We start from the raw sequence: 12,703 nt of genomic DNA on the forward strand, positions 1-12,703 counted from the left end.
AAGCTGTGGGGTTTGAGTTTTCAATGAATTCCAACAAGTCTTCGTTCTCTTCTTTGCTGTATATTTATTACAATTAGTATTTGTATAATTAGTTATTTATAACAATGAATATCAAATTATTGCTTTCGAAAGGGTTTTTGAGAATACTAGGCACAACTCAAAAGAGGAATACTTTGACTACAAATGGAATACACAACGGAGGATACAAAAATGTGGGAAGAGCACCACAATACTGACAATATCCAAAAAATTAAACAAAACAAAAACATTTAACAAACAATCAAAATAGTTCGGGCTGGGGGTATAATTGTATACACGTTTCCCTAGTTTGAGCACATTTGGATGGGTTTACTCCTCCTCTTCGCCATCGAGAATGGCCTTGAAGCTGAACGGCTGGAAGGCGTAGCCCATTCCCTCGTAGAACTTGCTCATGAACTCCACCCAGTGCAGACGCAGAGTGTGCAGGAAGGCGGACAGACCCTCCATGAGGACCAGGATAGCCAGGGTGAACAAGCACCAGGCGCCGAAGATGATGAACAGACCAATGGCACCGCCCACGCCGGACATCTTAAGGCCCAGGGACAACACCATTTGCCACAGCACCTCGGAGAGCTCTGCAATTTGTGAGTTATTAGTTAGTTAATCACAAAGAATAGAATAGAATAGAATAGAATAGAATACTTACGGGCGTGAGCCAGGGACAGAGCCCAGAGACGCAGATAGGACGCCGTGTGCGAGATGGTACTGAGCACATATTCGATGGTGTGGATGGCTTGATGGATGTAGATTTCGCTCATGGGCTCATCGTCATGGCCATGGGCACCCCCGGCATTCTCCTCGTTTCCAGAGAATCCTGTGGGCAGAGGAGTCTCGCCTTCGGCCAGTTCAATGTTGCCGGTCAACTGACCATTGTGATTGGCCTGCGAGAGAAAATTGGAAATTAATACTGGACCAACTTCAAATAATTAAATGATAAACCCACATGAGCCTTGTTTTTGCGAGTGAACTTGATGTACAGGGGCTTGCCCAGAAGCATCCAAGGAATGCAGCACAGGGCGATGAGCACAAAGGCCTTCTGCAACTGGGGCTGTGACTCGAACATGAACTCGTTGCAACCCTTTGGTGGCTCAGTGTTCTTGAACAGCATCATGTTGATGAACATGATCAACACGGAGGGAGCGCATCCAGGAGTTTCTGGCTGGAAGCTAGTCCTAGCGTTATAGCTGAACCACTTGAAGAACCTGCACAAAAAAGCACTCGTTAGATAAGGAAAGGAGTGAGCTATTTACAAGTAAACTCACATCATGAACACCATGTAGCCGAAGAGCAGTAGCAGGAACAGAATTTGGGGCACGAACTCCAGGAAAATGGAGGCATAACGCTTGAAGTGGGTGAAGTTAACGACCGACATGCACACGCCGAAGACCATGTGCAGCACTCCGAAGATGATCGAGAGCTTCATCTTGAAACTGTTGAGGAAGATGATCTTGTTATCAGCCAACTGCCACACGGGATCCATTCCGAAGGGATAGACACCCACGGCGGAGCTGTTGGGCGGCAACTGCAGATTCGGGTTGGTCAGGACAGTCGTTGTGTTGTAGTTGTTGAACCAACGTGATCCAAACAGGTTCATCGACTTGGAGAAGACATCGTTGTAAACCAAACCAGTGTACATGGCAAACAGACCCATCAGCAGAATGATATAGCGACCGCCGAAGAAGATGTTCCAGATCTCACCACCGTTGCGGATGCGAGCCAGCTTGCGCTCGCACAAAACCATCCAAGCTCCAAACAAAACCAGAATAAGGCCGTGACCCAAATCGCCGAACATCACAGCGAAAAGGAAGGGGAAGGTGATGCAGGTGTACAGGGCGGGATTGCACTCTCTGTACGAGGCCACTCCGTAGGCATCAATCAGATTCTGGAAGCCACGGGTAAACTTGTTAGTCCTGTTAAAGGTCGGCGGCTGCTCGTTGGTGTCGATCACGTTCAGGAACGAGGGTATGGTGCTGCCCACTGCAGCAGATCCATCGGACAGAGCCTTTTGGACAACGGGCAAATCATTGGTGGGCACCCAACACTCGCCAATCAGGCACTTCTTGGTCACGTCCATGTTGAACAGATTCAGCGTGTGGTAAATGGCCTTCATCTTCTTGACCATGATCGACCACGAGGGCAGATTCTTGGACACGGTGGCCAGGACGCGGCTACGATGATCCTCCGTCTGGCTAAGGACCAGCTTCAGATCCTCCAGGCGGGTGCGCACATTGCGAACCATTTCCTCGCGCTCGTTGTGCGAGCTGGGACAGGGATACAGCGAGGCGTGGAAGCCAGTGCACACCTTCTTGATACGGTTCTTCAGTTGCTCGCCCTGGAAGAAGGCCACGAAGACGGTCTTGTAGATGGGATGTCCGGTGGCCGGATCGTTCAGCGGCTCGTCCAGATCGGAGCGCTTGAGGAAGACATTGCCCCTGGAGATGCGCCACAGCATACGCTCAAAGGCAAACACTCGCTCCCGGTTAATTACACCGGCAACGAATCCAAGCCGGCCACGGTGTTGAGCAGCAGCATCGTTGTCTCCTCCAGCTCGGTTGGAGGAGTCCAGATTGAGAACCTCCTGGTCGGAGAAGAAGCCCTGCGTGTTCTCCAGCACCTTGCGCAGCTCGGTCAGCTCCAGATAGTTGGACTTCATGTTCACCTCGTTCTGGGCCAGCTCGATCATCTCCGACTCGGTCTTCTCCAGATGCGCCTCCAGATCGATGATCTCGCGTGGATTGGGCGCACGCGGAATGTCATCCTGGATGTCGGGCAGGACGATGCCGTCCTTCTTGATCTCCGTCTCGATGTAGCGGATCTTGCGCTCCAGCTCATCGCAGCGACGCACCTCGGTGACGAACTTGCGCTGGAAGGCGTTCACGTTCACATTCAACTGTTGGTCAAGATAGATATATTATCTGATTAGTCGCGGTATCTCGCAAAGACAATCCGTACTTACGTCGCGGAACTGCACGCAGCCGGTTTCGCCCAGCTCAGATACGGAGGTATACGCGGCCTCCGGCTGAATGAACATCTGGCAGAGTGCCATCTCCTCACTACGGAACATGTCCCCCATCTTGGCGACTGCTTACGTTCCCTGTGGGCGAAAGGAGGATTTTGGGGGTGGAGGTAAGTTTCGGCATTCCGCAGACGTGCAATTAAAACAGGGAAAAGCTGCTTCAGCCAACGACAACGTTTTGTTTTCGCCCTCAGTGAATGTTTTGTCTGGGCCACAATGTCGTATACGATAAACAAGTCGCAGCACTGAGGGAAATAGTCTCAGAAAGTGGGACTTTTGCTATGAAATTATATGTTTCAAACGAAATTCAGATCTATCTATCTGTTATTTGTTGAAAAATAATTGTAATATAAAATGAAATTATGTATCTTTTTTACTAATTCTTTTTTATTAATTTGATTTTCTATAGTTTCTCAAAAAATATTCATAAATTTTTTTTCAGTGCTACTTCGCCCGCTATTCAACCCGACATATTTATGTATATACGAATTTTGCCGGCTTGCTCTGCAAATCATTTTATTTATTTGTCTTTCATTTGTTTTCCTCTGCTGCGGAAAGGCAATCACTCTATTTTCAGCTCCATATGGCGCTCGGACCTGGCCGAAACTCAACACATGTTTTGGCTTTCAGTGCGACTAGAGGAGAGTCAATTATTTGAGGATCCAAATATGTATCGGTTGCTCAATTACAACACCTTGTCACGTTCTAGGCCCCTGAGTTTAACTGCTAAATCACGTAACTTCAAACGGATCGTTAAGTGCAAATGAATTTCAAACTCGTGGCGACTCTTCAAGGTCTTTTCCAATCAAATTGAAGATTGCATGAAATGCTAAACAAGGGAAAAGTACCGAAAAGAATGAGAAAACATTTTGGTATACAAAAGGAGTTAAACATTTTAAGAAAGCAGCAGGAAGTGATTCAATGGTTATCGCACTTTCAAAACGATATACGGAGTGGGATCCAGAAAGAAATCATCATATTATGATGGTATATAGTAATTAACGATCTTTGATATGAACAATCGTTAAGATATTCTATTTTTATGGTCTCATTCATTGCTCACATATGTACATATGTCTAGGCGCACCAATTTGGGATAGTACCAGTTTATCTTGACTCATTTCTTACTGCGAGGCGCATGTTGTCCCATGTCCCCAAAATGTCATTCCCTGGAGTTGGTAATCTAGAAGGGTGAGCACTTTGCAAGGCCTTTTTCATCGCAATCTTAACTTATTTGCTTGAGTTATCTCCATACCCGCTGCAAAAGTGTTTACGGCCGAATAAAACAGTTCTTATCGCCCATGTCGACCGTAAATGCATTATTTCTACACTTTCCTTCTCAACTCGAAAAATCTGGCAACATAAGCGCATATATGTATCTGCAGATGAGCTAATATAAATTATGGTTCAGCAAATTAACTGATAATTGTAACATTATCAAGAGCGGACTTCTACCAAAAATCGGTGGATCCAGATAATGCCAGTTATTACTGTTTTTGATTTAATTGAGCGGGTGGACTGGTACATCTGTGGTTGGGCGACATATGGTGACCGCGGGGGAGTGGTGGGGCAGGTCCTGGGAAGGGGCATTGGTCCGTAGTCACCAGTCACCAGTCACCATTCCGGTGTCTGCACTCGAGAGCATTCCGCCATTTCGCTGTGTACACACAGACCACAAACACCAAGGTTTGTTGTGACATCATCGGGCCAAACAGTCAACGACACGGCGACGTCAGCCTCGCACATTATCGAACTTTAATGTCTCCCCCGGATCCCCGAGATCCCTGGATCCCGTCCAAGTGGCCAGTCCCTCAATTCGCGACAGCAGGAAAATTAGCTTTTGCTTTTTGCGGGACACATAAAACGAATGATGTGTTATTTTATATGTGAACACATTTATGCAGAGGTGGCAGGCATTAAGAACAAAACATTGGGCATTTGTTATCGAGGAAAGATATAGTTGAAAAATCTCTATAGCTCTTAGGCTAATTTTTAATATAGCAGTTTAATGTATTTACATTTTTTACTTGTTTTTTAAAGAATCTATCAGTAAAAATGGAATCGCATCATTGGTACATTCCCAAGAATTTCCGGAAGATTTTGCTGAGATTTTACAAGCGTTGAATTACCACTTTGTAAGTTTTGGCATCCCACGTTAATATGAATAGTAAACTCTTGCGATTGCACAAATACATCATAATGTTGAAGAATTGTAAAGCCCCATATGTCATACTATAGAATAAAACCCTTGGGTGGCCGCCAAGACAATTGGACAGGAGCCAGTATGGGGACGTCATTGATATCCATCGACAAACCCAACCCATAGCTATTGGAGGTTCATCAATCATGTGACCAACTAAAGTCGGATGGGTGGAAAAGGGGGCTTGAAACCCGAATTCCTCGAGGTTTCAGCGCGCAACTTCGCTGGGGATTGGAATTGCATATGACTCCCCAATCCGATCCGCGTCTACTCTGAATACATATGCATATGCTCCTCTATCGCCTGTTGCTTCCCATATCTTTCGACCAGTTTCAGCGTTTTTGCTTACATTTTATCAGCTCAGTCAGCATTTATGTAGGTTGACACTTTGTTGTTCTGCTCTGTCGTTTTATAACCAAGAATCGTTGGCTGTCGGCAGTTTGCTAAAAATAGCAGAGTCATGAAATTCGCAGCCTAATTGCTCCTATTATTAATTAGGAATATGGCAAGTTCTCAGCTCGTTAAGGCTCATTTTAGAATGTTTGTCGGGCAATTGTTTTCAACATCTTTATGGCATTATTAAATTACTATTGGCGTGCGCCGAAACAGCAGGTGGGGGAAATCCTTATAGAGCGGGTCTCTCCAATTTAAAGCGGCTACTTGTTAAATTTATAATGCAATTTGGCGGTGTTAACTATTAACGAGGTTAAGTGGCGCAATTTGAAACCACATTTGAAGGATTTCCCATGGTTTAATGGTGTGCATTTTTAAGCACCCTAGTGCACGGCATTTCTAGTACTTGGCTTAATAATAAATGTAAGAACAAACTTATAGACCAATTAGGTTCTAGCAATTTATCAAAACGTTACGACGTGTTGTATTCTTTCTAAGGCGTAGAAAATAGCGAATGGGAAAGCTTCTTATTTATAATTCATTGTTTGAGGTAATTTACTATTGAAGGTTTATCACTTAAAAGCGGAAACAGATATGGCTCAGACTTTAACCTAGGCATTATATGTAGATATGAAACCTATTTACAAGTTTTATATTTCTCTCTGAACTCAAAATAGAATTAATATATAGTATTAAAGATATACTGCTGTGCAATATATAGGAACAAAACTAAGCTTCCAATTATAATAAATGCAATAAATTAGTATAAATTCACATGAAACCCTTACCTCCGCCGACGAGAATTACCTCCAAAACTCGATTGGCTTTAAAAAAAAAACCGGTAATAGAATTGTAACTCGCCTGCTCAAATGTTGTTTAATGATTCAACGAGCGCACTTTCGTTTATAATGAATTCAACCAAAAGTCCAGTTTCCAATTGCGATAGCCCAATATCGCAATATCACAGTTCACACGCACAGCTCGAACACTAAAAAAACACTGAGCCAGCTGAGAGGCAACTGCTAACTGCTAACTGTAAACCAGTTCGACTTCAAAACAACAACTAAGTGCCGTTCGCTCTCTTCGCCTTCTCTTTTCTCTCCCGCTTTCTTCTCTCCACCTCTTCACTGCTTTGCTGGTCAATCTAGCCTTGTGTGCGTGAGTGTGGGTGCGCCTATCACGATGTACAGGTAAACTTTTATTATTACTAAATGTCCAGAAGTCTTTAATTAAAATAATTACTTATTGCGACAATAAGTAAGAAGGTGAAATGTAAGACTTCCCAAATTGCAATAAGAACAATAGCTGTGAGAGCAATAATAATCTTCAGCTTTTATCACTGAGCGGAGCGACATAAGCAAGCTGCACTGTACTTCAGATGCAATGTTGTTGTTTCAGTTGTTGTAGCTGCTCCTTGGCTTTCACACGCGAGTTGTGGGTGAGCCTTAATCACATTTATTCGATGGTGAGTGGAGAAGGAGGTGCTGAGTGGGCGAGGGAGCGGCGCCGAGAGAGCGAACGAGCGGTTGACATTGACAACCCCCCTTTTTTGCTGTTGGGAGCGGGCGCACGCCCATGTGTGAGTAGGCTAATATCGCTACACTTCGAAGTTTCGTTGAATTTGCGCTCTGTTTTGTTTGCTTCTCTCTTTATCGCTCTGCGCTTTGGCTCTCCCGTTCGCTATTTGTTGTTAATTCGAATACGAATATAACTTCTAGTTTTTATGGTGCCTTTGCGCTCGGTTTTATGACAAAACCATTTTTTTTCCACTGCGGGTAATTAAGAACTCGCTGGCACGAATAACCGAACCAATTCAATGTGAATCCACAGTGGAGGCGATCGAGGAACAAAAACAGTCCGCACCATCATTTATTAACGCCAATTGTCAGTTCAATTCATTTTCTTCAACTGCTTCTGTGCGAAGAAACCGTTTCATTGCGTCACAAAGATGATTATGCTCATATATTATCGAACTAATGGGGGGAATTCAAAATTATATAGAGCTGTAAAACAGGAGCCAGCTAATAAATCGGCTAGTATCAACTCCTTATAAATAGCCTCTTTACGCAATACTATTGAATACAGAAAAATAAGCCATCAAAGTCAGCATTATTTGCAGTGTTTGCCGACCACTTCCCCGATAAGCCATACATATAGAGTTACGTAACTGGAGATCGGCGACTCGAGTGGCCGGGCTTTGGCTTTATATAGCTAATTAACTGGACGATCGACCAGGAGCACTTGTGTGCAACTCGGCAAAATACTATACTTCAGATGTGAAATTGCTAGATTTCTAGAATCGATCAGATTTTCCCCATTCATAAACTGGGTCTGCGACTGTGGCTAATCAGCGCAATACTGATTGATCGATTGGAAGTGCCATTGGACAATTTATAGAGCGATCCATAAATCATAATCGACTGGTATTTATTGTGCGCTATTCGCAACTACTCGAGCCCAGCTTTTAGGGTTTCCGTTCCAGCTGGAGATCTTTGTGGGGACGCAAGGCTTCTGGAAACCGAGACCCCGAGAAAAAGATCACATGATAGAACCCCCCCATATGATTATGATGATTGCATAAAACTCGAAAACTCGCGACTTTGCAAAGAGAGCGCGACTCACAGATACTCTGGAGAGTATTATATTCACATGACAAGGGTTCGACTAACACACACACACACTGCGAACGTAGTAGGTGCGTACCTGAGTATCTCAGAGATACTCGGGGCTTACGAAAGAGATAGCGCTACGCGTATCTGCCGCTCTGACTTTAGCTGCGACTTCTGGCAGGTGTTTGCACAATGGGTCCCATGACAGGTGTGCCCCGCAGCCCCCAGTAAGCTCACTTTTCCGACCAGTAGCTGTCAGCAGCCAGCATCACGTGCCAAAGTGCATTCAAATTGGGCTTAATTGCACATACTCCCTGCTGCCAAAGCACGTGCTTTGGATGGCTAGTTTACAGGGGATATGGGATATATACGGGTGGATAACCCGTGGCACAGCTTTTACACCTCGAACCCGCCGGGTTTTTCCAGTTGCTTCGAGTTTTTTCGAGTTTTTCGCTTACCTTCACAGCTCCGAAAACGCTTTTTATGTCAAAGACACACCAGATTCGATTCCCCGCGAGTGCGAGCGATAAATTTAGAACTTGTTTGTTGCCGAGCGAGAGTATCTTTATTCGAATCTGAATCTGAATGGAGCGCAGCACACGTCTGCTCACCGCCAGCGATCGACTGCGTTTAAATTTGGCACTCGCTGCCGCGACTTCGGTTCGAAAATCTCGCGATCGCCTCGAAATGCCTCGCACTCTCTGTTACTCAGCACACACACCCTGTGAATTCAGGCGGCTCTCTCGGCGCGGGCATGCCAACTATGTATGATCGGTGACCGTTATCGCAAATCAGAAATCGACAAATACCCGTACTAAAGTCAAAATCCTCGAGTGCTACATGTGTCTACCAAAAAAATGGTCAGTTTCCAAAAACCTAATCACTCTTAGGATCACCCAATTAATCACCATTAATATGTGATATTTTTGCAGTAACTAGATGTGCTTGTTGATAGTGAGGAAGCCAATCTCAAAAAAAAACCAATTGAACTAACACTTCTTACAATTTAAACTTTTAATTAGAATTTAGAATATAAAATAATATTAAGCTAATTTGGTAACAGTTTCATTTTAAATTTCAACTGTTTTAAGTGCTGTAAAGTGCATAAAGTGTTAACAGGTGGCTCCACGCACAACGCGTTAGTACCTTACCAAATAGCGTTTTCACTGCACCGCTCACCACGGCCACACTCTGCCTTTGTTTTGTTTTGATATTCCCACTGCATCGCATTTAATTTATTAAAAGCTGTTACCAAATTATGTCCTACGCCGGCTATAGCCAGCTGCCCAGCGGCAGCGACCAGGAGCGCAGGCAGGCGCAGCTCGCGGCCAGCACCTACGACGTGCTACAGCGGACGACGGACAGTATCCAGCGATCCAACCAGATTGCCATCGAAACGGAGAACATGGGGGCGGAGGTAATTACCCAGATAGTAGCCATTAACAGGGCTAACTAATGCTCGCTTACGCATCAACAGGTACTCGGCGAACTGGGCGAGCAGAGGGAGTCGCTGCTACGCACCACGCGCCGCCTGGAGGACGCCGATCAGGATCTGTCCAAATCGAGGGTCATCATTCGGAAGTTGAGCAGGGAGGTGCTCTACAACAAGATCATCCTAATCCTGATTATCATTCTGGAGGTGGGCATACTCGTCGGCTTGCTGGTGCTGAAGTTCGCTCACCTGTGAGCCAATGCCATTCTATTCCAAAGTCGTAACCACCAAACAGGCGATGGACTATATATACCTATTAATCGTTACGAATTCTTTGTCCTAGTTAATAAGCTTATAAATGTATATACTCCACTAAAATGCACTTCCAATTCAAAAAGGTCAGTTTTAGGATATACCCAGCGATGAATCGGGTGGTTGATTATGTTTATTCATGTTGGCTAAAGCGTTAATGCCTTAGACGTCTATAATATGTATTATGGTAGTAAAACACAGATAAAATCGGGTCTGGACATCGGAAGCTCTGCACTCCGAAGAGTTTAGCCCAGTCCCAACGCATATACATACGTATGCTATAACAATGATAATATGTAGTTCGTGCAGCACGCTATGCCACGACTATTTGGCAAAAAGCAACGTTAATTACATTCAGTGGGCGACAACGAGATAGTAGAACATCCTGAACAATGTCTGCATAATACTTGATCTATGATAAACGGTTACATATATGTAAGTATGTGGGCATCGCTTTGGGGATGCTTCTTTGTTCGAGAGATGTTTGGGATTTCGCAGAGCTGCGCCTCCTCATTCCTTTGGTGCAGCAGCTCTCCGCTTCAGTTGCCTTCAATTGTCCTTCGGAAGAACGATGGACCAGCCGAAAACGCGGCGATCGAAGCCGCAGGAGAAGAGATCGCAGTCCAGCAGCGGCTCCTCCGCCCACGCTACAGACGACACCATCCGTCGGTGGCCCTGCCGACTGGTCCGTGGCAATCGGGCGACTCTCTGCCCGTTCAAATCGAACAGTCGGATCTGTCGATTGTCATGCGGTATGGCGATAATTCCACCAGTGGAGACCGCCAAACGATTGACCGAGGAATCCGTTCGAATGGTGGCCAAGGCGGATCGCATGTTGCGCAGCTCCCAGACCTTGATTGTACGATCATCTGATCCGGACACCACCTTGTCGTCGCGTGCGAACACACTGGACGTAACCGTTTCCGTGTGCCCTTGGAAGACGGAGACCGCTGGGATTGCCTCTCGGAAGTCCCATAGACGGAACGTAGTGTCCCTGGAAGCGGTGACCACCAGGCGCTGGGTGGGATGTGCCGACACGTGGGTGAGCTCGTGGTCGTGCCCAGTGAGCGGCTGCAGTGGCAGGCCAGTCTCCACGTCCCACAGGATGGCAGTCCGATCCCAGCTGCCCGTGATGATTTGATCCATCGAAGAGAGCCAATCGGCGGCCACCACGACTGAAAGATGACCGCCGGGGCCTGTGAACTCGCAGAGCGGAGTGCGTAAGGTGTCCACACGATCGCGATCTTCCACCTGCTCATCACTGTCGTCCAGTTCCTCCTCTGAAGAATGGCCCTTCCTGAAAATCATGCAACGATTATTGAACTACTATAAAATATATTGCAAAGTTACTCACTTGGGCACTTCCCAGTTGACGGCCGCCTGCCAGATGTGGGCAGTACCATCCCCGCTGCCGGTGAGCACAAGATCTCGCTGCTGATGGAACTTGATGGAGTTTACGGAGCCGGCGTGCCCTTGGTACTGCAAAAGGCACCTGGCGCTCTCCACGCCCCAGATGCAGGCCGTATGATCGGCGGAGGCGGTGCCAATGATGGGTTGTCCCGCCTTGGCGGCAACCTGCCAGATGCCATCCTTGTGGCCGCCGAATTCTCGGACCACCGTGCTGACCACTGTGGGCGCCTTAAAGCTGGACACAATGCGGCTGGTTTGGGCCTTGATCTTGTTGCTGGCCTTGGCTTTGCTGCCGCCGGTAGCGCTGCTTAGTTTGGCCTTCAAGCTCTTGTGTGTACTGGATGCTGCAGCCAGGAAGCTGCCCGCCACCTCATCCGTCTGGGTTGCAGGCGTGGCCAAAGCTGCGGATGAGGCCTGAGTGCTCATTGAACCTCCTGCTGCGGATCTGGCATCGGGTGGAATCAATGACTCCTTGGTGGTGGTGGCTATGTCTAGCTTCTCCTGCACTATAACAGAGAATAGGCTTTAATCATGCGTGCACTATACAAAATTTGACATATGTAAGCAATAAATATTAAAGTTTATGAACGAGACCTTAAGGAGTTGTGGATTATATAGCTACTTACGGGCCTGGTTCTCCAGATACAGCTGCTCGAACTCCCGCTCGATCTGGGCGAAGAGGACGTGCAGGCGTGCACGGAATGGTGCATCTTCCGGTACGGCGGCCACGTCCTCCGTCAAACTGGTGAGGCGCACAGCCCGTGTCTTGCTAGCCTTCATGCTTTTCTTTTCGCCTCTTTGTTGTGTATCTCGCAAGTGATTTTCTGAGCCGAGCTGGTCGGCGATATCCGTTTCCTGGTGGGCAGAGCGCCCGGGGGAATCCAATTAGTGTTCAGGGGTTGCAGACTCGCGCTCTATTGATCCATCTTCCGCTGCTGGCGATGCATTTGCCTCTTTGGCTGACTGGGGAACTGCTGTTGCACTTGGTTTTCGCAATGATAATATACTTATTGCAGGTGTTTTTGTGCGCGGGGGGAGCGGGCGGAACAGCTGGTGTGTGTATCGAGTGTTATCGATGTGCGATTATCGCACAGTCGGACTGTGGCACACTGAGAGCAAATTGAACAAATTAAAATAAAATAATTTTGAAATTGCAGTTTACATATTAAATATATTTATATCATAAAAACGAAAAATCCTGTAAAAATTAACTGAAAATTCATTATATGTTATGAATTAGTTTAGAAAAATTTTCAACAAAAACACATCTATAAAAATGTACAATTAACAAA

The 12,703-nt window shown here is 46.1% G+C and overlaps 3 protein-coding genes across 5 annotated transcripts; 1 reads left to right on the forward strand and 2 right to left on the reverse strand.

The window, feature by feature from the left end:
* Positions 1-46: 46 nt before the first annotated feature.
* Positions 47-8,893, reverse strand: Vha100-2 (Vacuolar H[+] ATPase 100kD subunit 2). 2 transcript variants are annotated; one of them, NM_142465.2, is made up of 6 exons: positions 8,716-8,893; positions 2,996-3,133; positions 1,302-2,929; positions 983-1,241; positions 686-920; positions 47-614 (listed from the first exon to the last, which is right to left on the reverse strand). In NM_142465.2, the coding sequence occupies exons 2-6, from the start codon at positions 3,110-3,112 to the stop codon at positions 349-351; spliced, it is 2,505 nt and encodes an 834-aa protein (NP_650722.1). In that variant the 5' UTR covers positions 3,113-3,133; positions 8,716-8,893; the 3' UTR covers positions 47-348. The 2 variants fall into 2 exon arrangements, with proteins under 2 accessions (NP_650722.1, NP_732337.1); NM_169810.2 differs by lacking the exon at positions 8,716-8,893 and adding an exon at positions 6,437-6,652.
* On the forward strand, positions 6,719-10,063 carry Vti1b (Vesicle transport through interaction with t-SNAREs 1b). 2 transcript variants are annotated; one of them, NM_001275780.1, is made up of 3 exons: positions 6,719-7,227; positions 9,536-9,674; positions 9,735-10,063. In NM_001275780.1, exons 2-3 carry the CDS (start codon positions 9,663-9,665, stop codon positions 9,942-9,944), a joined length of 222 nt encoding a protein of 73 aa, NP_001262709.1. In that variant the 5' UTR covers positions 6,719-7,227; positions 9,536-9,662; the 3' UTR covers positions 9,945-10,063. The 2 variants fall into 2 exon arrangements, with proteins under 2 accessions (NP_001262709.1, NP_001138075.1); NM_001144603.2 differs by lacking the exon at positions 6,719-7,227 and having other exon boundaries at positions 9,433-9,674.
* Positions 10,064-10,096: 33 nt separating this feature from the next.
* Wdr37 (WD repeat domain 37) lies at positions 10,097-12,440 on the reverse strand. Its single transcript, NM_142466.3, has 3 exons — positions 12,038-12,440; positions 11,356-11,917; positions 10,097-11,298 (listed from the first exon to the last, which is right to left on the reverse strand). The coding sequence occupies exons 1-3, from the start codon at positions 12,189-12,191 to the stop codon at positions 10,551-10,553; spliced, it is 1,464 nt and encodes a 487-aa protein (NP_650723.1). The 5' UTR covers positions 12,192-12,440; the 3' UTR covers positions 10,097-10,550.
* Between the last annotated feature and the right edge of the window lie 263 nt (positions 12,441-12,703).

This window comes from Drosophila melanogaster, chromosome 3R (genome assembly GCF_000001215.4).
Source record: "Drosophila melanogaster chromosome 3R".
NCBI classification, from domain to species: Eukaryota; Metazoa; Arthropoda; class Insecta; order Diptera; family Drosophilidae; genus Drosophila; species Drosophila melanogaster.

What these genes read in the sequence shown, in the direction of transcription:
- Vti1b (NM_001144603.2), top strand. Translation starts at nt 9,516, where the DNA reads ATGTCCTACGCCGGCTATAGCCAGCTGCCCAGCGGCAGCGACCAGGAG. An exon ending in CGGAGAACATGGGGGCGGAG is followed by an intron (nt 9,675 to 9,734) that starts GTAATTACCCAG and finishes ACGCATCAACAG; the next exon opens with GTACTCGGCGAACTGGGCGA.
- Wdr37 (NM_142466.3), bottom strand. Translation starts at nt 12,191, where the DNA reads ATGAAGGCTAGCAAGACACGGGCTGTGCGCCTCACCAGTTTGACGGAG. An exon ending in GTATCTGGAGAACCAGGCCC is followed by an intron (nt 11,918 to 12,037) that starts GTAAGTAGCTAT and finishes TCTCTGTTATAG; the next exon opens with TGCAGGAGAAGCTAGACATA. An exon ending in GTCAACTGGGAAGTGCCCAA is followed by an intron (nt 11,299 to 11,355) that starts GTGAGTAACTTT and finishes CATGATTTTCAG; the next exon opens with GAAGGGCCATTCTTCAGAGG.
- Vha100-2 (NM_142465.2), bottom strand. Translation starts at nt 3,112, where the DNA reads ATGGGGGACATGTTCCGTAGTGAGGAGATGGCACTCTGCCAGATGTTC. An exon ending in GCTGCGTGCAGTTCCGCGAC is followed by an intron (nt 2,930 to 2,995) that starts GTAAGTACGGAT and finishes CTTGACCAACAG; the next exon opens with TTGAATGTGAACGTGAACGC. An exon ending in TCTGTCCCTGGCTCACGCCC is followed by an intron (nt 615 to 685) that starts GTAAGTATTCTA and finishes CACAAATTGCAG; the next exon opens with AGCTCTCCGAGGTGCTGTGG.